Raw genomic sequence first — 26,354 nt, forward strand, 5'->3', positions numbered from 1 at the left:
TCTTGGGGGAAGGAAAAGAGGAAGTGTCACCCGCTGTTGGGCCAAAGAGTTACTGATAATTACTAGAAAAATTCTCAAGTAAGAAGAAGTAGTGATCGGTAAACTCCACCACATATAAAGCATGGTTATTCCACATAGACGGTTCACGAGGGGAAGATTCACCTCTGGCCCTATCCTCGCCTAGTCCATCCTTATGGTTTTACGATGGCCCCGAAGAACTCTCCTTCCTCCGAAGAACCTTGCCAGGATATGCCTCAGCGGTTTGTGAAGTCTCACGTTTCCCCGCCTCCCTATTGTCAAACATGTCTTGGGGGAAGGAAAAGAGGAAGTGTCACCCGCTGTTGGGCCATTTGCATTTTCACCAGGCGTTCCCTCCTTTCGCCAAGGGGAACCACCTCCATCTCCCCTACAAATAAAAAATATTGTTAAAACATAACAAAATTGGGTCATAAAGAGTTATTTCATACCTAAATACGCATTCACTCCAACATCGTGTTCATGATTTAGATTAATAAGGGTGTTAGATTCCAGAGAACGGAACACCTCAAAATCTGAATTACTTCACGGTCAAGGGGGATAAAGAACGCTCGGATCCACCATTTCATGGAGATGACGACTAGGGCAAAGGGAAAATGTGTTCTTCCCTTGCCCCCGCAGTAAATATAGAGACATTATCTCGCCCTCTTACTCGCACAAACTTGTATTTCTAATCCTTGTAAGGATTTGCAAATAGTTTTAGCAGACATCCACTAGGCAAATCGAGTAACATCATCCAACCATTAGTGGGAATGATTTTCGTCCTGAAGAAATAAAGAAACACTCTGACAACATAACGTATGCCTATACGGCAACAGACTATCTAAAAATCCCTGAGTATGCCCCATACATTCAGAGTAACTTGAGAAGGGGCAACTTTGACGACAGTTAGAAACTCTATTTCAAAAGAAGTGAAGGGAATCAAAACCATCAACTCTTGAATAATAGGAAGGTGGATGTAAAATATGGAGTAGACGACTCTTCATAAGTATCCATATTAGCCATCTCCTTCTTTGAATAGGGTTCCATAATCATCTCTCTCTACCTGTATTGGAAAATCTAATGCCAAAACAAAACTTATCAACCATACCCATAGAAGAATACATGGACGCAATATCTTCGATATTAACAAGTTTAGTTTTCTTCCTAATGATCAATAGGAACAGAGAAGAAGAAGAGATGCTGTCACCCAAAAACGTTTATGGAAAAAAGAGAAATAAGAAGAAAAAAGGAAAAGGGTTTTCCGAAATAATATAGAGAAAACCCCAATGGCATAAGCCATACGTTCAACCAATGGGGTAACTGCCACGAGAAGTGGGAAAATCTCTACACCTGGAAGACACATGTAAGAAATATAACGAGTTGGTTTTCCTAAGAAACTCCATCATGAGGTGCATTAAATGACATCCATATTCCTTTTCTCACTAAAGCACTCAAGCTTTCAATAATGATTGACGTTTTGTCGTCTCAGGGCCTAACCTAAAGAAATATGACATATTCTACTATAGTCCAATTGTTAAAGAAGGATCACCTTCTGTTTAGGGACTCGTTCTTTAAATGTAGTCAACTTCTATTTAGGATTCACCCTTTAAATATAATTACCTTATGCTAAGGGACTAACCCTTTAAATAGTCACATTCTGCTGACAGACTCACCCTTTAAATATAGTCATTTTCTGCTATGGGACTCACCCATAGCTGAGGGACTCCTCTTTTAAATAGAGTCGCCTTCAGCAGGGGGACTCACTTGTAAGGTGAGGGGCGCACTTCGAATGAAAAAGAAGTTTAAAAATACTCCATCCTTAGCAAAGCCCTTATGCTTGAGGAATTATGTAGTGTTATATTTTTGAAGGTCCTAATTGGCGCCCTCGTCTGAGAGTCGTATCGCCTAGGAGGTATTTTAGAGACTCACCCAGGGGTGCCGATGACGTGTCAGGACTTTAGTCAAAGGATATGGAGTCATCCACTAACTCCTGAAGGATATATGATCAATAACCTCTCATGATTATAAATGAGCAGTTGTCACCACTCAGGGTGACTCAAAATTCTAAGCCTAAAAGGTCTCTATAAATACTCTTCCCCCATGAGATGGAGACAAATCATTACACCCTAAAGTATAAAGCTTAGAGAGATCATTACACCTTAAAACATGGTGCTTAAAGAGATCAAATTTACACCTTAAAATATATCATTTAAAAAGATCATTACACCCTAAATCTTATACACAAGCATATCGTCCATCTATAGAGTCTCTCACCTCATGTGAGCAGGACTCCTAAACCACCATAAAACACCATCGTAATATATCTATAAGGGCATCTGAGTCTTCCTGCGTTTATAAGGGGAACACACTTGTACTTTTTGACCAGTACAAAATAAATTAAACATTGTCTCAAAAGATTAAAAAACGTTAAACAATGATTGATTATAGTATATTTTTTTTACTTTCGTACCGATTCCGACCTATATAGTAGATCGGAACCAAGATTAAGACAGTTGAATAAATAATTAAATTTATGATGGAATTCGTTGTATTTTTAAAATAAATCAAATTAATTATGTATTTAATTGAATTAATTAACAATATATTTTTGCACGTTAGAAATGTGTAAAAATAAAAGAAAGTCAACTTGAACATTTTTAAAAAAAAAATGTTATTACAATATAAGTTTATAAAAAGAAAAATAAAATCGCCAACTAGACATGAGTACTCAAACTCATCATCAATATAAGTAACACAATCAGAATATTTTACCAAATAAGTCATTATTACTAAATATCTCAACTAATTAAAATAAATCAGTTATTACTATAGAAGAAAAAAGATAAGTACAACTAATTTAGAAAAAGGAAAAAGAAAAAATTGCCAGCTGGACATGAATACTGAAACTCCAATATATATGTTATTTGTTGAAAGGTCAATATCCAAAATCATGGTCTTGTTCGGTCTTTTTCTGAAAGCGAAACTCAGAAAATTCCAAACATCAGATGATGCTTTTGTTACCACTATTGGAAAAAAACTCGATTTGTTGCAGCACATTCATTTGATTTGATCCCAAAAAATATATAATAATTATTGAATTTATAATAATTATTCAATAACTATTATTTTTTATTCATCAAAATTTCTTCATTCATTGAAATTCCCAGCTAAGCCAAACTCAAACCCACGTGCACGTTTTCTTTCGTCGTTTTGTAATAAACGGTGTCGTTTTTGATAGAAAGAGAAAAAAGCGTTGTTCCGATGATGTAGAGAGGTTGATCTGAAATGCACCGGCTACCGAGCAGCGGACATTCGACGCCGTCATCTCCGCAATCGCCGGTACGTTCGCCGAGGCTCCGTCAGGGGAGGTCTAAGGCGGGGAAATTATCTTCTGGAGGGAATAGTTTAGCGCAGAGGTTGAGTTTGATGTTGCTTTCGGTTCTTCTCCGGCGACAGGGCGTTTTCCTGTTCGCTCCTTTGATTTATATCTCCGGGATGCTGTTATATATGGGAACGGCGTCGTTTGATGTTGTTCCGATCATTAGACACCGTCCTGCTCCTGGTTCGGTTTATCGGAGTCCTCAGCTTTATGCTAATCTTCGTCGTGATATGGATTCGGATAACTCTTCTACCGATGCGGTTTGATTCTTTCTCTTGTATTTTGTTTTTGATGTTTAGAGTGTTTGAAATGAAATGTGAATTCTGTTTGCCTATTCTGATGTATATTTTTGAAATGTTGCTTGTGAAGAAGTTTTAGATTTATGTCTTGATTTAGAATTTCAAATGTAACTTGTTTGGATTTTTAGTTAAATTGTTTTCCAGGTCTGAGTTATGTGGATAGATATTTAGTGGCAATAATGCAATGTGGGATCACAGATTTCTAACTTATGAAGTTGATTTTGATTTTCCTTTTCCTTTTGTTTTGTATGTGCTGTGACTTTAGCTTCTAGAAAGCGTTCGTATTAGGAACAATGTTGTTAAATAGCTGGTATAGCGACGCCATACGCCCGCTATTACGTAGCAAAATTTTGACAAACCACTATTGTTCTATGATAGTTCCATGATAGGTTACTTAATATAAAATGATGTCAAATAACTGCCATAGCGGACCTATAACACTACACTGTTGCATAGTGGAATTTTCCGCTATCCGCAATTGACTTAACTAATTAGGAGTTTGATTGGATTGTGCTTGTATGAATTGGATTTCATACGTTTTTACTTGAACTTAGGTTATTGTGATAATAAAATAGAAGTATCACACTTCTTCTCCTTTCCTATAGGATAGTTTAAGTATGATATTGAGACTTGTAGGGTATGAAACCTGACAAGAGGTGCTTGGTATGGAAGTTAGGTGGCCATAGGAGAAAAAGCTATTTGGAAAAATCATCAAGTTTATTGTAGCTGCTTTATTTTGCGTTAAACTTGTAGCTCTTTTCTTTTTAAAAGACTGATAGCAGTGCTGTTAAATAGCAGCTATAGCGTAGTGGAATTTGGACAAACCGCTATTGTTCCACGATATGCTTTTTAAGATGAAATGTTGTCAAATCGCTGCTATAGTGGCACAATAGCACTATTGTGTAGCAGGATTTAACAATCGGTTATTATTTGCTTTCCACAATTGATTACATTACTGACAAGGGATGGATTGCTTTGAGATGATACTAATGATTATCAAATAAAGAAAACCTCTGTAACCTGCTTATGTATAGCGTCTTTATGAAGAATCTAGGAGATGTATCTTTTCAGAACAAGAAAACATATGCTTCTTTTGGGGATATTTCTTGTTTGTACAGTAATATCATTATTATGACATTTTGTACTACATTTTTTAATTTAATTTAATTTTATGTTTTTCTTGATTGGCGGCACCTAAATTTACAAGTTGTATAAATATATTTTCAGCTTCTGTAAGGTTAATTTCTTCAGAGTCTTTCATATCATTCTTGATTGTTGCCATCCACTAACTATTGGAGAATGGATTCTGATCAATCACACACACACGCACATATATATTCATAATCGTTATGAGTCTTATTAACATTGGAGTCTGTTTTGTTGGTATTCCACCATACTTTATATTACTTTACACTTGCATTTCTTTTTGGGAATGAGATTGGCCACTTTCAATGATATGCTACTGAAATCCCTTTCAGATATTTACAATATGGAAGAGTCCATATAGAGGCGGTGAATGGAAACCATGTGTAAACAGATCTTCAGAAGGTATATTATTATTTGTAATTAATTTATTCACATAAATGATCATTTTCATATAAGAGAACTTGAAAACTATAAGAGAAACTATTAAGAAAGGCCTCGAGATAAACGAATTGGATAGAGACATGGTATTGGATAGAATATTATGGCGGAATTTGATCCATGTAACTGATCTCACTTAGTGGGATAAGGCTTGATTGTTCTTGTAATCTTCCTTTTTTGAAGGATATATTTTCCTTGATGTAGCATTTGACCTCTTTTCTCTCAGATTGAACTTTTTTTTCTTATTTAAAGGAAAAGAATTTTGGGAAATAAAAATCTTTGTGTTGATGGCATTATATTGCCATTTAATGTATGAAGTGTTCCACTTTTGTCAGGATCCCTTATGCAGGAATTGATGCTGTTGGTTGTTGCTGTATATTATATTGTTGTAGGAGAGTATGTTGGAAATCATATCTGCATATTCTTCGACTACTTTGTGTCGCATATTATTTTTATTTTTTTTTTTAAATGCTGTTGACAGAGCTACCTGAATCTATTGGATACATATATGTAGATGCTAATGGTGGTTTAAATCAGCAGAGGACATCGGTTAGTGTTTTTTGTACATTCTGTGTTTTCAAATATTGAAAGCATATTTAATTTATTCTTACTCACTTATTTTTGGAATGATGTCATTGCTTTATAGATATGCAATGCTGTTGCTGTGGCTGGCTATCTAAATGCTACCCTTGTGATCCCCAACTTCCATTATCATAGCATATGGAAAGATCATAGGTTGGTTTGTTTTACTTAAATTTAATTTGTGTTTCTTCACTGTTTTCTCAGATGGAATGTTTTGTATTATATTTGTGCTATTAATATATATTGGTTGTCGTGCATTTCCTTAGATCCCCGTGATGGTGTTGTTAGTTTAGTTTGAAACAGCCCAAATTGATCCATAATGTTTCTCATGTCCAGCAAATTCAGGGATATTTATGATGAAGAATATTTTATCGACACCCTAAAAAATGATGTACGGGTGGTTGACAAGATTCCTGAGTTTCTAATGGAAAGATTTGGCAGCAACATGACAAATGTTCACAATTTCAGGATCAAGGCATGGTCCTCCATTCAGTATTATAGAGATGTGGTACTCCCAAAATTACTTGAAGAAAAGTGAGTTTATGATGTTTGTTGATGAAATATTTTTGTCGTTCATTTTGATCTCTAATAGTTACTCCCTCCGTCTCATAATAAGTGTCTCTTTTGCACTTTTTATGTGTCTCAAAATAAGTGTCTCTTTAGAATATCAATGCAACATTTATTAATTTTTTCCACTACTATACCCCTATATATTAACTTTCACGTTTTCCAACTACTCCACTACCTATAATAAATAAGGGTACTTTAGTAAATGATATTAAATTTATCATTAAAATCAACACATCTAATCATTTTCTTAAGAACCGTGAAAACTCAAATGAGACACTTATTATGAGACGGAGGGAGTATTGCTTAAACAGAGGTGATTGATATGTGTCCAAGGTTAGGAGAAGAAAGGGAGGAGTGCACAAATTTTTTGTGTTGTTTTGTGGCATTTTGACTGTAGTATGATATATTTGACTTAGTTAACATGCTGGGATTCTTTGCAATGTATGATTATTGATTAGCATTGTGACTCGGGCTCATGAGTCATGACAACAGCTCATCACAAAAGAGTGGTCCATTGGTAGGGAGAGCTGTACCACTTAAGTACCACATTGAGCTTTAACTACTGTGGGACATGATAGATAGAATATTGTTTTGTATTAAAATGTTATTAATACACCCATAAAAAATATCGGAGTTTTATAATCAAATATGGGCTATTTGTTTATGATAAGGAGGCTGAAAGTTTTAATTATGTATTGTATTTAATTTTATTCGTGCAGGGTTATAAGATTTTCACCTTATGCGAATAGATTGTCCTTTGATGCTCCTCCAGTTGTCCAGCGCCTCAGGTGCTTAGCAAATTATGAGGCTTTACGGTTTTCAAGACCTATATTAACCATAGGCGAATCTTTGGTTGAAAGAATGAGAAAGCATAGTGCCATTAATGGTGGTAAATATGTTTCTGTACATCTTCGTTTTGAAGAGGTTAGTTTTGATCAAATATGAACGTCTATCAGTATATATTATGAATATTGACAATACATGTTAGTCTTTGCTGTAACCAATGTCACATGGTTTCCCATTCACACAGGATATGGTTGCTTTCTCCTGTTGTGTTTTTGATGGTGGAAGACCGGAGGAACAAAACATGAGTGCTGCAAGAGAAAGAGGTTGGAGAGGGAAATTTACAAAAGCTGGACGAGTCATACGTCCTGGAGCAATCAGGATCAATGGGAAGTGTCCCCTCAGCCCGACAGAGGTTATTATCTCCTTGAAACTTGAGTAATTTTAGTCTGAAAGAAAAGGAAGAAAAAAATCCAGCAATGCATATTTCTTTTTGTAGTGTTTACTTTTTAGTCTTGCTAAAAGTTTCAAGGTTTCCTGAAAGTTCTCCTTATTCAGCAAATGTTGATGACTGTTTTTTGTAAATGAATTTATTTTAATCATTGTAATTGCCCTCATCCATCTCTTCAGGTTGGCCTGATGCTGAGGGGAATGGGTTTTACCAAAAACACATCTATCTTTTTGGCATCTGGAAAAATATATAATGCTGAAAAAACAATGGCTCCACTACTACAAATGTTTCCTAATTTGCATACTAAGGAGACTCTGGCTTCTGAAGAGGAACTAGCTCAATTTAAGGTACAGATTTGTAATGTTATGTTATTTGTCCTCTCCGGGACTGCTTTAGTTCTAGGATTTTTGACTTGAGCTACTTGTTCCAGGGTTATTCTTCCAGGATGGCTGCTATAGATTATACTGTTTGTCTTCATAGTGAGGTGTTTGTCACAACTCAGGGGGGCAACTTTCCCCATTTTCTGCTGGGCCACAGGAGATACTTGTATGGTGGACATGCAAAGACAATTAAGCCTGATAAGCGGAAGTTAGTGTTGCAGTTTGATAATCCCAATATAGGGTAATATATCATTTCATACTAGCATATAACTTCTTGTTTGAGTTTACATAGCTTAAATTAATTAGAAGATTCCTCCTCTAATTTATTGTTTCACAGATGGAAAAGTTTGAAGCGGCAACTGCTGAACATGAGGTCACACAGTGATTCCAAGGGAGTTGAGCTCAAAAGACCAAGTGACTCTATATACAGCTTTCCATGCCCCGATTGTATGTGCCGCGCTAACAAAACCGACAATTCAAAATCTAAATCAGCAGCTTGATCTACTAGCAGAATTGGACGGGTGTTTCTGCTACCTATAATTTTCTGAGCATGCCTTGCAGCATTTCTGATACCGTGATTTTCATTTCCCCCTATTCCCTTCGGGGAGAAGGCATACACTATTTTTGGAGATCAAAGGATTTTGTGGGAGGTCTCATTGCTGAGTATATATTTGGATTAAATTTCAAGGGAGTGACCTGCTTTTTACACATGATACCAATTCTGGACAGAATAGAAAATGTTCCTTTGCAGGAACCTCTCCCAGAACGTTGAGCGAGCTATGTTCCGCACATGAATTAGCAGCTGCTATGCCTGTATCGAACAAGCTGTTTATAGAGTCAATGAAAAAGCTCACATTACTTCACAACCTGCCTGTACATTACCTGAGGTATGATATTCATGTGTTAAGGCTATAGCAAGCAATAACTCAGTACATTTAAGAATTCAGGGTCCTGCCATTCGGTTTTCTTGGTCTGTTTTAGATTAATTTTATTTTTCCTTCGTTTGCCCTCATTGAGGGCCTAGTTGTTAGTATCTTAGCTCATTTGTTATTCTTTTACATTGGCACCCTCATTGTTTTAGCGATGATACCTGTGATGTAACTATTTTGCCATTCATAACAACCAATTACAAAAGTTTGCGGGACTTGTTATGAAGAAACAGAGTCCAGGAGAAACTTGTCAAAATTTGTTAATAGATTGAATGATAAAATAAAGTTTTCACCAGAGGATTCACAGTCACTGACAGATAGTTTAAAATGTTAGGCTGTGGTTGAAAAGGATATTGATTTTAATTGAGTTATGGAACTTCACAAGAGAAGCATATCAAAGCTAGAAGTCACCATACTAACAAGATTGACAAGTGTGCTTCAATTGCTCAAACAAAAACATAGCCTAATAAAATCACATTCCTCAGCCTTGGCCCCCTTATATTATATTACATATTAAACGAGAGTGGAGATATGTGTAAACTTCTAGTTTGGCACAAGATGTGCTCAAACTAGAGCCAACGGACAACAACTCACGAATACCAAAAACAAAAAATCCGCTTCCAACAAGTTATAAATCACACAACCCAGGCAGCAGCAAGCACAAAGGATTAAACTACTACAAGTTAAAAATACAAGGGGATTTTTTAATACACCCTTATGGGTGAACCACACATATGAAAATCCTAACTTGTCTTTGACAGATGCTTCTCCGAACTCATTATAATGAATTTTAAAAAAAGTGATTCAGGTTCGGAAACACCCTAAAGACGTTTCGGATATGTATATCTGAAAACATGGCTGAATATAATGGTTGGTAGAAACAAAATTGTTTTTGACTTTTTTTTGAAAAGAATCAATGTCGATTTGATCCATAATTTGATTAAACGGTTAATAAACACGCAAACGGAAAACAACATAAAAATCACAATGAAGGTACTTAATATTATTCTAATATAGCGAAAAATAATACAAATGTTCAGAAACTACGGAATGTAAAATTAATGCATCGACAAATAAAAAAAGAAGGGCATAGCCTATTTCGTATGCCTAATCGTAACTCCTGGCCCGTCCTCTGCCTCATATATCCCGCAACACTCGATGCCTCCCTAACCATCCGTTCTTTGATGGCCACCACTTCAGGGCCACCTCTCTCAATATTCCATAAGTCCAAAGCGTCTTGTCCAATCAACTGTATACACTGACAAATCGGTAAGAAATCAGTGACATGGTCATCCTGGGCCTGCTGGTTCTCCAATATCTCCTCATGAGCTGGTCTAGGTGGACGTCCAAGAGCGTCCCGTGTCATGATAGGGTGTGACATTGTGTAGAACCATGTCACATATCCCTCCACACAACGCCAACTACTCGATGCTGATAACACCCAATGCTCCTCTGGCACCATATGATGCTCTCAATCTTGAAAGATGCCATCGAGATCTCGATGGAAAATGGTGTCATGAGCAACCAAAAAGAGAGATATGGGGATGGTCTGCACATAGCCAAATGACCGCATGTATCGCTCAGGAAGATACCTGACCATAATGTTACTCTCACTTGCCAGCCACCCTAAGTATAATGAGATGGGGTCGTAGGGGACCATCTACCTGTGATCCTCGTAAGACATCCAATTGATGTCATCATGAACAATCCAGTTAAGATACATCCAAAACAGCGGCGCAATATTATTCCTTCTTTTCAAGATATACATGACAACCCGCAGTAACTCTTCACGATACTTCTCATCAATGTAGAAACCATGAATGCGGTGGAAGTGGGAAATGATCCATCCTTGAAAAAAAAATAAGAGCTATGTAAGAACAAAATATTGATACCAAATTAAAATTAATAATTTGAATGAAAACTATCGTCAGTAGTGTGCAAGAGCCTGTCAACTATCTTATCATCTAGTTAGAAGCTTCATTCAACTTTTGGTATAGGTATACCAAACATCTTGCCTCCCAGTTCTACTCGCTAACTGTATCAAAATCAATAAAGTACTGGAGGTATGCAACATCCACGTAGATTGCACTTTTTTCCATAAAAATGGACGTGCCAACCAAGAACATGGAGTGACACCGCAAAGCACAAGCATAATGGTACTAAACAAAAAAATCATTGCCCTTACTCGCGGAATGTGCTGCCGCATTCAGGTGCTCTTCATACAGTGCCTCCAGGAAGGACAACTTAACATGATCTCCATTAGTTGGGGAACACTAGTCAAAAGCGTGTTCTGGTTGAGCTCCCAGATATTCGATCATCCATTCAATCGATTCATTACGACTGATTCAAAAGTGGTTAAGTAACCTCCCTCTAATAGGAAGGTGTAGCAGGCATGTGACGTCATCAAGTGTGATCGTCATCTCCCCAATAGGAAAGTGGAAAGATGACAATGTTTTGCATATTTTCAGATTTAGAATCATACTAAACATTGAATGTATAAAAAATGAGTTTATATTTTACTCATTTAAAGGAGATTACAAATTTAAAGCATTTTTTCAGTCACACATACTGTTGACTTTACATGACGTGACATCAAACGTGACGTGCCATATCAGTTTCCGTTAAATTAAACAGACGGAAGGAACCAAAATTATGGACCGATTATTTTAAGTGGTCTATTATTTAAAATAAAATTTTGAGGAACAAAAATTAAATATTAAGATATTTAGGAGGATCTCATACATATTTAGAATTTTGTTGTTGTTGCAATAACCAAGTATTTTTAAAAAATACACAAATAACCACGTTTCAGAGAAAATTACGCAAATAACCATATTTCAGAAAACGTTAACAAGCAGTAGCCAAGTGAGATGGCGATGAAGGATAGAAAAACACTTATAAAGGGGGGTTTGAATAAGTGTAGCTTTAAAACTTGTAAGATAAAAACTATTTGCACAATGATTTTTATCCTGGTTCGTTGTTAACTAAACTACTCCAGTCCACCCCCTTGGAGTGATTTACCTCACCTGAGGATTTAATCCACTAATCACACTTGATTACAATGGTTTTCCACTTAGAAACACTCTAAGTCTTCTAGAGTATCCTGATCACAACCTGATCACTCTAAGAACAAACTGCTTAGACAACTTCTAAGACTTGCTAGAGTATACTGATCAACAACCTGATCACTCTAGAACTTACAACTTAATGTAAACAAATTCTTTTAAGAGTTACAATGCTTCTTATAAAGCTATTATCACAATTGTGATTTTCTCTTAAGTTTAAGTTTAAATCTCACTAAGATATTACAACAACAATGTAGTGAGCTTGATGATGAAGTTTGAGAGCTTTTGATTTGAACAGAGTTTGTGCAAGTTTTGGTTCAGAGTTCGTAACATAGCTTCTCATCAGAACTTCATATTTATAGGCACTTGAGAAGATGACCGTTGGGAGCATTTAATGCTTTGCGTAATCCGTACATCATTGCATTTAATGTTTCACTTTTTTGTCAACTACCTCGAGCCTTGTTTCCGCTGTGTCTACTGACGTTGCCTTTAATAGCTTCTAACGTTCCTTTTGTCAGTCAGCGTAGCCTGCCAGTCTAGTACTTGCTTCTGATCTGATGTTTGTGTAAACAACGTTTGAATATCATCAGAGTCAAACAGCTTGGTGCAGAGCATCTTCTTGTCTTCTGACCTTGAAGTGCTTCTGAGCGTGATACCATGAGAACTTCAGTGCTTCTGCTTCTGATCTCAAGTTCTTCTGATGCTTCCATAGACCCATGTTCTGATTCTGCTTGACCATCTTCTGATGTCTTGCCAGACCACGTTCTGATGTTGCATGCTGAACCTTCTGAGTCAGTGCTTCTTGCGCTGATTTTGTGCATACTCTTTGTATAATTCCTGAAACGGAAATTGCATAGTATTAGAGTACCACATTATCTCATACAAAATTCATATCCTTGTTATCATCAAAACTAAGAATATTGATCAGAACAAATCTTATTCTAACAATCTCCCCCTTTTTGATGATGACAAAAACATTCATAAATGATATGAATTTGCGATCAGAAAATACAGACGGCTAAGGACAATTATACAGCTATAGCATAAGCATATAGACAATGTGTGAATATGTCTCCCTCTGAGATTAACAACCTCCCCCTGAAATAAATACTAGAAGAATTTTATAAATAAAAGACTTCCCTGAGTATTTCAGTTGAGACGTTCACATATGCTTAGATCTTCAGAACATTCACAGCTTCTGATTCTTGCTTCCATAGGATAGCTTCAGAACTTGAATTTCCTAGATCTTCAGAATATTCATAGCCTCTGATTCTTGCTTCCATTGGACAGCTTCAGAGCTTGAATTTCTTCTTGAGTCATTGCATGCTAGATTGTATCAGAACATTGTTGAATGTACCAGAGCATCATCAGAGCATCTCTACATCCTGAAATGTTACAGAACAACTAAACGATAACAGTCAGCATGAATGAATCAGATCATAGAATGTGTTTCAGAATTTTATACTATGTATCAGAACACACACATAAAATGTTTCAGAGCATATTTTGTAACTAAAAACATGCATCAGAATATATAAGGAATAAGAATGAAAAAAAAACTATTCTATCATCAGAATATCAGAACATTCTTCCTTCTTGCTTCAGGTCTTGAAGCTTTATAGCACTCGGCTTGCTTCAATTTCCAAGAGCTTGATTCTTTATAGAATTGCTTTTCCTCATCTCTTTGCTTCTCATGTTGAGCTTTAAAGAGGATCTTCAATTCCTGCAAGACAACACTCAAAAGCATAGAACTTTGCAAGTTCTGTTAGAAATGTGGAGCCTTTCTCCCAGCAACTGATAAAATAAATCAGATCATTTATCACATTTTTCTCCCCCTTTTTGTCATAACATCAAAAACATAAAAGATTCAGATGAAAAACACGACAAACACATAGAAGAAAAGGATAATTGTCTTTAAGCTCATAGAAACAGAGGTTCAGAAGTACAAGAGGAAGGGCAAAAGAAGATGCAACAACAGATGCAGCAAAGCAAAAGGAAAACAGTCTAAGACTCAATCTAAGATGACCCTAGCTTCGACATGATCTTGGCCAGCATATCATGAATCCCACTGTTGCTCTCATTCTTCCTTTCCATGAAAGCACGAAACTCAGCGTTGATTGATCTCTGCTCATCCTGGTTCTTCTGAATAACTTCCAAAGTCCTTGCAAGACGGGAAGGTTCATCAGAAGAAGCTTCACAACTTCTATCCACAGGAATGGCATTGTGATCCGCAGCTTCCATGGTCAGATCATTTGCAGGATTTTCCTCAACAGGAATTGTTTCAGCAACATGATCTTCAGCATCTGCTTCTTCCATAGAAGCATCGCCATACTCTGCAGCAGGAACCTCAGAATCTCCATTGATGATGAATATATGATGATGTTGCTTGGTTTCAGATCACAAACTAGGGTTTGAAAGAAACGAATGCAAAGAGAGAGATACACAAATGGAGAGAGAGTGAAAAAGATGAAATGAAGATGAAGCGGGTTATTTAAACGGTTTGAAAAAGAAAATAAAATAAAGTAAAAAGAAAAACTGTTTAAGAGAAATGATTAAAAAAAATGACATCAATATGCATTTAATGAGAAATGACGTTAGGAGAGATAAAATGACAAAATGAAATGATTTGCACAGTTACCTAGGGCGGCGTCTCCTCAACTGCACGCATGCTTGTCCAAAAATAGTGAACACGTGTTCATTTTCTGGAAAGACTGCTGACAGCTGTTTTGCTTTAAAAGAGCTTCTGAATCAACTTAGATAATGAAACGTTAGTAATAACAGAATCAGAACTTCTAATTGATTAGTATCAGAACTTCTTATAGCTGCCTAGTCCTAACACATTTCAGAAAGTATTCATACAAAGATCTTCTCATCTTCTCATTCTGGGCATAAGTCCATACTGATATTCTTCAGAATGTACTTAAACCTATCTTCAGCAAGGGGTTTTGTAAAGATATGAGCCAATTGATGGTCTGTATCCACAAAGTTCAAAGAAAGAACACCATTCTGAACATAGTCCCTCATAAAATGATGTTTAATCTCAATATGTTTAGCTTTGGAATGTAAGATAGGATTCTTAGATAAACATATAGCAGAAGTATTATCACAGAAAATAGGAATGTTACTCTCATATATCTGATAATCTTCTAGCTGACTCTTCATCCATAACATTTGTGTGCTACATCCAGCAGCAGCAACATATTCTGTTTCTGTAGTTGAGAGAGCTATGGTAGCTTGCTTCTTGCTGTACCAGGAGATCAGATGACTTTCAAGGAATTGACAACTTCCAGAAGTACTCTTTCTTTCAATTCTATCTCCAGCATAGTCAGCATCACAGAATCCTACTAAGTTGTATTCTTTAGATCTTCTGTAGACTAAACCAACGTTAGTAGTACCTTTCAGATACCTCAGAATTCTCTTAGCAGCAGTTAAGTGAGATTCTCTAGGATCTGATTGGAATCTAGCACACAAACAAACACTGAATAGAATGTCAGGTCTAGAAGCAGTTAAGTATAGAAGAGATCCAATCATACCTCTGTACAACTTCTAATCTACCTTCTTACTTACCTCATCCTTACCTAAAACACATGTTGGATGCATAGGAGTTTTGGCTTCTTTGCTTTCAGAAAGATTAAACTTCTTCAGAAGTTCTTTCACATACTTTGTTTGATGAACATAGGTTCCATCAGAAGTTTGATTGATTTGAATCCCAAGGAAATACTTGAGTTCACCCATCATACTCATTTCAAATTCAGCCTGCATAGACTTAGCAAACTCCTTTCCAAGTGAAGCATTGGATGTTCCAAAGATAATATCATCAACATAAATTTGACAAATTAAAATATCCTTCTTAGATGTTTTACAGAAAAGAGTTGTGTCCACTTGACCTCTAGTGAAACCATTGTCCAGAAGGGAAGAACTTAATCTTTCATACCAAGCTCTGGGAGCTTGCTTCAATCCATACAATGATTTCTTAAGTTTGAAAACATATTCTGGAGACTTAGATTCTTCAAAACCAGGAGGTTGATGGACATAGACTTCCTCATCTATATAACCATTTAAGAAGGCACTCTTAACATCCATCTGATACAGAGTGATGTTATGTTGAGTGGCAAAAGAAATCAATAAGCGAATAGATTCTAACCTGGCCACTGGTGCAAAGGTTTCTGTATAGTCAATCCCTTCTTGCTGACTATATCCCTGAGCTACCAGTCTGGCTTTGTTTCTTACCACTTCTCCCTTTTCGCTAAGCTTGTTTCTGAACACCCACTTAGTACCAATGATGTTGAGTCCTTTTGGTCTAGGAACCAAATCCCATACATCATTCCTTGTAAACTGATTCAGTTCTTCTTGCATAGCAATTATCCAGTCTGGATCTTCTAGAGCTTGATCAACAGAAGTTGGCTCGATCAAAGAAACAAGACCTAACTGACATTCTGCATTGTTCTTAAGGAATGCTCTTGTTCTGATGGGATCGTCTTTCTTTCCAAGGATCACATCTTCTGAGTGAGCTAAGGAGAGTCTAGAAGATCTTCTGACTGTTGGCTCTTCAGAAATCCTGAGATTCTCTAAAGATGCAGCAACTTGATCTTCTGATCCATTGCTTCTGAGACTTTCAGCTTCTGGAGCTTTGCTTCTTGGTTCTACAGCTTCTGATATGTCAATATCTATATCTGCAAAATTCTCAAACTGCTTTGGTTTTTCAAGACCAAGCTTATCATCAAACCTGATATTGATTGATTCTTCTACAACCAATGTTTTAGTATTGTATACTATGTAGCCTTTAGAGCGTTCAGAATATCCAAGAAGAAAACATTTTTGTGCCTTAGAATTAAACTTACCAAGATGATCTTTAGTATTCAGAATAAAACACACACATCCAAAAGGATGAAAATATGAAATGTTGGGCTTTCTGTTCTTCCACAATTCATAAGGAGTCTTATTTAGAATAGGTCTTATAGAGATTCTATTCTGAATATAACATGCAGTGTTTATTGCTTCTGCCCAGAAGTGCTTAGCCATATTGGTCTCATTGATCATGGTTCTGGCCATTTCTTGCAGAGTCCTATTCTTTCGCTCTACAACTCCATTTTGCTGTGGAGTTCTAGGGCAAGAGAAATCATGGGCAATACCATTTTCTTTGAAGAACTCCTTAAAGAATCTGTTCTCAAATTCGCCACCATGATCACTTCTGACCTTTATGATTTTGCACTCCTTCTCAGATTGGATCTGAGTGCAGAATTCAAAGAACACTGAATGAGACTCATCCTTGTGTTTTAAGAACTTTACCCATGTCCAGCGGCTATAATCATCTACGATGACTAATCCATATTTCTTCCCTCTGACAGATGCTGTTTTGACTGGTCCAAACAGATCGATATGCAGAAGTTCTAACGGCCTTGAGGAAGAGACAACATTCTTAGATTTGAATGCAGGTTTGGAGAACTTGCCCTTCTGACATGCTTCACAAAGAGCATCTGATTTATATTTTAGATTTGGGAGTCCTCTGACCAGATTTAGTTTGTTAATCTGAGAAATCTTTCTCAAACTAGCATGTCCTAATCTTCTATGCCAGACCCATTGCTCTTTAGAAACAGACATAAGGCAAGTCACCTTCTGCTTCTCAAGATCTGAAAGATCAATCTTATAGATGTTGTTCTTTCTCTTGCCTGTAAATAGGATTGAGCCATCCTTCTGACTGACAGCCTTGCAAGACTTTTGATTGAAGATTATATCATAACCATTGTCACTTAATTGACTTATGGACAATAAGTTATGCGTTAATCCTTCTACAAGAAGTACATTAGTTATGGAAGGAGAGTTACAAAAACTTATGGTTCCAGAGCCAATAATCTTGCCCTTCTGATCTCCTCCAAACTTGACTTCTCCACCTGGTTTAAGCACCAGGTCTTGGAACGTAGACCTTCTTCCCGTCATGTGTCGCGAGCATCCAGAGTCCAGGTACCATGACATTTTGTGCTTTGTCCTCTTTGCAGCTAAGGATATCTGCAACAGAAATTATCTTCTCCTTAGGTACCCACAATTTCTTGGGTCCTTTCTTGTTAGTTTTCCTCAAGTTCGGATTGAACTTGGGTTTAGCATAATAGTTAACAGGAGGAACAACATGATATTCTTTAGGTTTGACAGCATGATATTTCTTAGGTTGTGTCACATGCTTCTTGGTGTGTACAGAGTTAAAACTCTGTGCATGTGAAGTGAGCCTAATATCATGTGCATGGCCATATTTGAACTGATCATACAATGGCTTGTATGTGATTTTCAAATCATCAACATGTTCAAATTTATGTGAGGTATCACCCTCATAGCCAATACCAAACCTCTTGTTTCCAGAGACACCATATATCATAGAAGCAAGATGACTTCTACCAATACTTCTAGATAGGAACTTTCTGAAGCTCGAGTCATATTCTTTCAGAATATGATTGAGACTAGGAATGGATTTTTCTGATTCAGAAGGAGATCCACTATCTTTGGATAATTTTAAAACTTTTTCCTTCAGTTCAGAATTTTCCACTTCCAGCTTCTTAGTTTCTGAAGCTCTTGAACTTCCTTTGCTTGCTCTTCCAGAGTTGGTTTACCCTTCTGGAGATCATGGACAGTTCATCTTCTTCTTCTGATTCTGATTCCTCAGAATCTACTTCTTCTGCCCGAAAAGTGTTAGTGCATTTTTTAAAATTAGATTTTAATGCAATAGACTTACCTTTCTTTTGAGGCTCGTTTGCATCCATCTCTATCTCATGGCTTCTCAAGGCACTGATTAGCTCTTCCAAAGAAACCTCATTCAGATTCTTTGCAATCTTGAATGCAGTCACCATTGGACCCCATCTTCTGGGCAAGCTTCTGATGATCTTCTTTACATGATCAGCCTTGGTGTAGCCTTTATCCAGAACTCTCAATCCAGCAGTTAGCGTTTGAAATCTCGAGAACATCTTCTCAATATCTTCATCATCCTCCATCTTGAAGGCTTCATATTTCTGGATTAGAGCAAGAGCTTTAGTCTCCTTGACTTGAGAATTTCCCTCATGGGTCATTTTCAATGACTCATATATATCATAGGCAGTTTCCCTGTTAGATATCTTCTCATACTCAGCATGAGAGATAGCATTCAGCAAAATGGTCCTACATTTATGATGATTCTTGAAAAGCTTCTTTTGATCATCATCCATTTCTTGTCTGGTAAGCCTTACGCCTGTAGCTTTTACTGGATGTTTGTAACCATCCATCAGAAGATCCCATAGTTCACCATCTAGACCAAGGAAATAACTTTCCAGTTTATCTTTCCAGTATTCAAAGTTTTCACCGTCAAATACTGGTGGTCTAGTATAACCATTGTTACCATTGTATTGCTCAACAGAGCCAGATGTAGATGTAGATGTGTTTGTTGGAATTTCACCAGCCATCTTTTACAGAAGCATTTTTCTCTTCCTGAATCTTTTCTAAACACGGTTAAGTGCTTGCACCTTAGAACCAGGCTCTGATACCAATTGAAGGATAGAAAAACACTTAGAAATGGGGGTTTGAATAAGTGTAGCTTTAAAAGTTGTAAGATAAAAACTATTTGCACAATGATTTTTATCCTGGTTCGTTGTTAACTAAACTACTCCAGTCCACCCCCTTGGAGTGATTTACCTCACCAGAGGATTTAATCCACTAATCACACTTGATTACAATGGTTTTCCACTTAGAAACACTCTAAGTCTTATAGAGTATCCTGATCACAACCTGATCACTCTAGGAACAAACTGCTTAGACAACATCTAAGACTTGCTAGAGTATACTGATCAACAACCTGATCACTCTAGAACTTACAACTTAATGTAAACAAATTCTTTTAAGAGTTACAATGCTTCTTATAAAGCTATTATCACAACTGTGATTTTCTCTTAAGTTTAAGCTTAAATCTCACTAAGATATTACAACAGCAATGTAGTGAGCTTGATGATGAAGTTTAAGAGCTTTTGATTTGAACACAGTTTGTGCAAGTTTTGGTTCAGAGTTCGTAACATAGCTTCTCATCAGAACTTCATATTTATAGGCACTTGAGAAGATGACCGTTGGGAGCATTTAATGCTTTCCGTAATCCGTACATCATTGCATTTAATGTTTCACTCTTTTGTCAACTACCTCGAGCCTTGTTTCCGCTGTGTCTACTGACGTTGCCTTTAATAGCTTCTAACGTTCCTTTTGTCAGTCAGCGTAGCCTGCCAGTCTAGTACTTGCTTCTGATCTGATGTTTGTGTAAACAACGTTTGAATATCATCAGAGTCAAACAGCTTGGTGCAGAGCATCTTCTTGTCTTCTGACCTTGAAGTGCTTCTGAGCGTGATACCATGAGAACTTCAGTGCTTCTGCTTCTGATCTCAAGTTCTTCTGATGCTTCCATAGACCCATGTTCTGATTCTGCTTGACCATCTTCTGATGTCTTGCCAGACCACGTTCTGATGTTGCATGCTGAACCTTCTGAGTCAGTGCTTCTTGCGCTGATTTTGTGCATACTCTTTGTATAATTCCTGAAACGGAAATTGCATAGTATTAGAGTACCACATTATCTCATACAAAATTCATATCCTTGTTATCATCAAAACTAAGAATATTGATCAGAACAAATCTTGTTCTAACAGGCGACTCCTCCTGTAGATTGGCCTAAGGCGCCATCTCACATGGCGTATACACTTCCTTCAAGCCATGTGAGATGGCGCCTACTCTATAATTGTGGGAAGAGGCGCCATTTGAGATGGCTTCTACATGTAATTGTGTTTTCTGTAAATAAAACACCTATTTCTCCAACATTTTTCACACTTTCTCACCTTCTCTTCTCATTTTCTCCCTGTTTATTTTGTATCATGACATCTCCAATAATTTTAACGAGAGATGAGTACGTAATTTTCTCGGCTACCAAACCTCTAATGAAAATGAATTTTTGGCACATTTATTCCATGGAGCGTCTGAAGAGAGAATTGATGCGATGGTTAGACGAAGACATCGAAAATGGTGAACAAATTAGAAGGATCCAAAGAAGAAGAACAACCACTTCACTTGCAACTGGAAAACCTCATAGTTGGTTGAAGGAAATTAAAACAGATAGAGACGTAATCTCAATGAAGCACAAATTCGAAGAAATTGTTTTGACGGTTGTAATTTCTTAGCTATGTTGTTGCATTGTTGATGTTATTTTTATGCGGCGTATATGTTGTTGGTTTATCTAGTGTTTGTGTTGTTATTTTAGTCGTTATGACATTTAATGTCTTGTTTATGTTTGGTATGTTGTAACAAATGTTCGTAATAAAAAACATTCCGTTGATATAATAAAAAGTGCAAATATTGTGAATATAATTTTTATATTGTTGAGCGAGTAGCACGAGTGAGACAAGTTTTTCGGTTGTGTCCAACCTGACGCCATAAACCATACTTTCTTTCTAGCTTGTCAAGGGAGTCCATTTCAGTTGTGATACGCTTGCTTTTGGGACGACCCTTTTTATTCCTTCGCATTTGGTCGTTGTGCCAAACTATTTCCCCTTCGTACGCAGGCCAATAATCCAGTTTTGCTACCACTAGAAAGCCATTTTAGTATACGTGGAGCAAAGTTTATGCCTTGTAAATGGGAGATAGAAGTAGTAATACATCTTGATGAGCATACGTACATGCCGCAATGACATGAGAGCAAGGCATACGAAAGGCATGAAACTTTCCACAGTCGCACCAACGAGATGGGTAGTATAACCCTATACTTTTGTATGGGCAGCCCCTAGTTATGGTCGATTGTCTCTTTGACAATGAAGTTGTGGTTATGTCGGTTGAATCTTGTCACATGATGAGTGTTGACTTTGACACTTTCTGCCTTAATAAATTTCATGCTACTTTCACTCCATAGTTGTCCCGATTGTAATACCGCATTTCACATTTGACATCTTTTTGCAAATAATGAAGTCATTCTAAAATATGTTGATTTGACCAAAGCGGTTACTGGGAGGTTTTGTATGCATTTGAAGACACCATTCATGGATTCAATAAGATTTGTTGTCATGTGGCCCCATTATTATCCATTATCGTATGAACTTGTCCATTTCTCCACTAAAATATTATCAACCCACCTACCAGCATCTGGAATTGACAAATCTCCTTGGGATAGTGTTGGAACGAAGGTTGTGTTAGTACATACCCTGCGTTCGTAACTATTTTCATAAGAGCCCTGTCTTTGATCTCCCACATCAAATTTTGTACGATATGTCTAACGCATTAGACATCCATAGAAAGGGGGTCATGCTAATCATTAGCAGGATTATTGTATGCACTCTCAATAGAGGCATGTCTGTCGGAGATCAGACAGAGACCAGGTTGTGGAACAACGTGTGTTCGGAGATTCTTGTGAAAGAAACTCCAACCACCACCAGTCTCTCCCTCAACAAGAGCAAATGCAATTAGAAAAATGTTATTGTTGTTATCTTGTGCAACTGCCATAAGTAGTGTGCATTTGTATTTACCGAACAACCACATTCCATCTATCTGAATAATAGGTTTGCAGGATGCAAATCCTTTGATGCAAGGTTAAATAGCCCAAAATAGTTGACAGAATATTCCATTTTCGTTGACACAGGTACCGTTTGGGGCACACGCAGGCAATGTTTCCGTAATATAAATTGTTCCAGGAGCATACGTGCAAAGTGCATGCAAGTAGCGCGGTAATTCTTTATATGAATCCTTCCAATTTCCGTATACCTTTTCAATAGCCTTTGTCTTTGCTAACCACGCTTTCCTGTATCAGGGAGTATAGTTGTAGATTGTAGCAATGTGAGAGATTATTTTTTCACCTTCAATGACGGATCATTACTGACGAGAGGATAAATTTATTGAGATATTAGATCATAGCTTAGTTTACGATGATCTTGTGATTGAGTAGAATTATGCAAGTGTGGATGGACATAAAACCTATCACCCAACAATCACTTCTCATCCTGTATGATGCGGTGAGCCTGAACATACACTATGGGTGGACACACTTGATTTTGTACCTATCTGCATTTGTTCGATCTATCCTAAAATCGACAGATTTTACCATGTGAAACTTTTTTACAGCTCGCACACAATTTTCTTTTGAAGAAAATTTGTCTTTCTCTTTTAAATTTTTATCTGACTGCATATAAGGGTTGTTGAAAACATCTTATGATGGTTCATCTCCACCCATGTTGAAGTTTGTCATGTGCGAAAGTAGTGTGTATATTTTGTTTGGAGGTATTTCAGGTAGCACATCGTCTTCGAAATCATCGTTGACTATGTTATCAAACTCTAACTCTTCATCTCCTCTTCTTCTTCAACGACATCTACTTCAGCTAGTTTGTCTTCGATGGGATCAACCACTTGTGACTCAATTGGTTGTGACAACTGAGGCTCTTGGAGCATAAAGTACAACTCAATCGAGTAGTACCCAAAATACTCATGATTAGCAAACATATTTTGAAGGTCCTCGTCATCTGGAACCTCTACCATATAAAATCTGATTTTGTTCTTAAAAAAAGGATGTTGGTAGAAGATGTGTAACTCTGAACCTCATTCAAGTTTGACCTTTAGACGTTTTTTGAAATATGAGAAATTCGCTTTTCTATTTAAACAAAATCAGATATTATCGGTGTTTCTAAATAAAATCCAGATTAATCACAATGGTATGTCTCACCATTGAAATGTGCACTGATAACATATTATGGTGCAGATGACATTTTGTTTGCGTGCTTGAGTGTTTGGATGTTTCAGTGTTGATAGAAAGTGGCTCGTGTAGAAGAATAAATAGGTGAAGTTGTACAAAACAAGGCAAACTTGACTGGCCAAACAGAAGCCAAGTGGAATGGCACCTCCACTATAAAATGCAATAAGGCCCCAACTGACACGCGACTTCCCTAGTAGGCCTGCATACTAGCCTCATTCCTGAGCTTGCACCGTTTCCTGTACACTATCCTGATTCCCTAGCCTGCACATTAGTCTTCACCCTAGCCTGTCCCACGCCACTTTGAATGACGCCTTCCTTGTCTTTTGAATGTAGTCACCATTTCACTTGGCTTGTGGGTGACACGTGTTTTGCATGCAAACATATCACCTCCATACAATTTCACCTGTAAATATGGCGCCCCAAACACTTATTTTGCATCACAAACCCTCACTCTCTAATACAAATTGTCCCCTACCTAATACAATTTCAAATATGGTTCTTCTCACCATAGGCGATACTCATATAGGAACAAAAGAAAACATTGCTGTGTTTGAAAGTTTTAATCATATATATTTAATAATTTATATTTATAAAATAATTAATTTAGTCATTTATATTATTTACATTTTGAATTTTGAATATTAAAAGATTTAGATGCTGCTTTTACACGTACATTGCTCTGGATCCGTTGATCGTCCCACTCCTAGAACATACTGGTTTTGGACATAAGATCTCAAACTACACGATTGATACCAAATTTATACTTGCAATGTTGGAAAGGTGGAGATTTGAGACACACACCTTTCATTTATCAATTGGAGAATGTATCGTCACATTAGAGGACATGTACATGTTAATGGGTCTCCCTATTGATGGTAAGGCAGTGAATGAGTCGGTTCAAATACGTAATTCTCAATGCGAGGAAATGTTGGGCAAAGATATGGTTGATAGAACTGTTGCTAGGGGCCAATGTATTTTTCTAACCGAACTTAAATTGCATTATGGGTCTCTTGAGTTGATTGAAAATTCGTCCTATGAAGCTAAAATAGTTAAGCCATAAATTATATTATGATAGTATTTGGAAACCTGTTATTCCCCGAAAGTACAGGAAATAGTATCAATATGGTGTATTTAAGTTTGTTTGGGGACTTTGATAAAACAAAAAAGTATAGTTGGGGTTCTGCCGTTTTAGCCTATCTATACAGTTCATTATGTAAAAATGCAACAAACGACACATTTACTTTTTAAGGATGCGCTTTCTTGCTCCATGCACGAGGTTGGTGGAGAATGGAGTCCCTTAACCCTGTCAACCACAATCCGTTCATGTTCCCCTATGCAACAAAGTAAGGCTATAGCGTAAATAATTTATTATTTCTCTCTTCACTAAATAGATGTACATAATTAATTGTTTTTTCATTCCTTCAGGTATTGTGTAACGCGTATGGATTACAACAAAAATCCAAGATATAATGTGTCTCTATATCATAATCTTTTGGATCACCTTGGCCCGAATGATGTACACATTAACTCTAAACTTTTCTTCTTTTAACTTAGTTATCATTATTCTAATTTAATTTTATCCACAGTTTATCTGGAGACCATATTTGAGTTTGGACCATGAACCCAACCCCGATGATGCATTAGTTTGGACTGCAAATATTGTAATCATACGGTTCAACGTCGAGGAGATGCACCAAAGTGACTGTGTCAAGATGTAGTTCGGAATGCATCAAGAAATACCGCACGATCCAACTTGTTTAGAACCTTGACATCTCAGAAGAGACGACACCTAATGGGGGTATTAATTGGAAATAATTCGCTCTGAAATGGTGTAAGATGTGGCATAGGTGTTACCGATATGTCTTACAATTCCCTATTTTCCTCACCCAGAATAATATGCGACACACAGATAAATATATTGATTGGTACATATCGATTACTAACCCTAAAATGTTTGTGTCTGACCCGAGGTATTTGATCGACCCACGCACACAATGGATACAATCCTCAAATCACCAACAACACTACCAACAATCATACACCACCCAACAACAAACACAATACACATCAACCTCCAGCCAAACACCACGACGATACAGATCCACAAACTCCCAACCCCAATCACAACCTATATACCAATACACCCATACGCCCCACACCCAACCCCAATCACAATCTCAATACCAATACACCCATATGCCCCACGCCCAATCACAATACCAAGAATACATTCGTCATCCCAATGTGGGCCCCTCATTATCTCACCTTAGCCTAGACACTGGCCTACCTAAAGAATATTCCCCAACCAACCTAAGTTACGATCAACAATCACATTACAATAACACCTAACAATCACAGTACCAAACTCTATAAGATTCATTTCCTTTGCACCCCGTTATTCATACGACCAGTGCTATCAACCACCCGTGGAACCCCCCACCAATACGACCAAACTTTGAGGGCATGAGTAACCGACTGTTTGAAAGCGGATCTTCCGGATATGATGATCTGACGAATTTCATGGATCTTGAATGCATCGACTTCGCAAGGCCCTCGACCCAACCACAACAACTCTCGACCCAACTGCAACAGGAA

General features: G+C 37.1%; 1 protein-coding gene across 1 annotated transcript; it reads left to right on the forward strand.

Annotated features, from left to right (window-relative positions):
* Positions 1–2,993: 2,993 nt before the first annotated feature.
* Positions 2,994–9,180, forward strand: LOC131635712 (protein ESMERALDA 1-like). The gene is made up of 10 exons (XM_058906357.1): positions 2,994–3,657; positions 5,175–5,244; positions 5,762–5,829; positions 5,927–6,015; positions 6,199–6,396; positions 7,152–7,356; positions 7,463–7,630; positions 7,846–8,013; positions 8,097–8,287; positions 8,384–9,180. Exons 1-10 carry the CDS (start codon positions 3,304–3,306, stop codon positions 8,544–8,546), a joined length of 1,674 nt encoding a protein of 557 aa, XP_058762340.1. The 5' UTR covers positions 2,994–3,303; the 3' UTR covers positions 8,547–9,180.
* The last annotated feature ends 17,174 nt before the right edge of the window (positions 9,181–26,354 follow it).

Source organism: Vicia villosa, unplaced genomic scaffold, assembly GCF_029867415.1.
Source record: "Vicia villosa cultivar HV-30 ecotype Madison, WI unplaced genomic scaffold, Vvil1.0 ctg.001535F_1_1, whole genome shotgun sequence".
Classification (NCBI taxonomy): domain Eukaryota; kingdom Viridiplantae; phylum Streptophyta; class Magnoliopsida; order Fabales; family Fabaceae; genus Vicia; species Vicia villosa.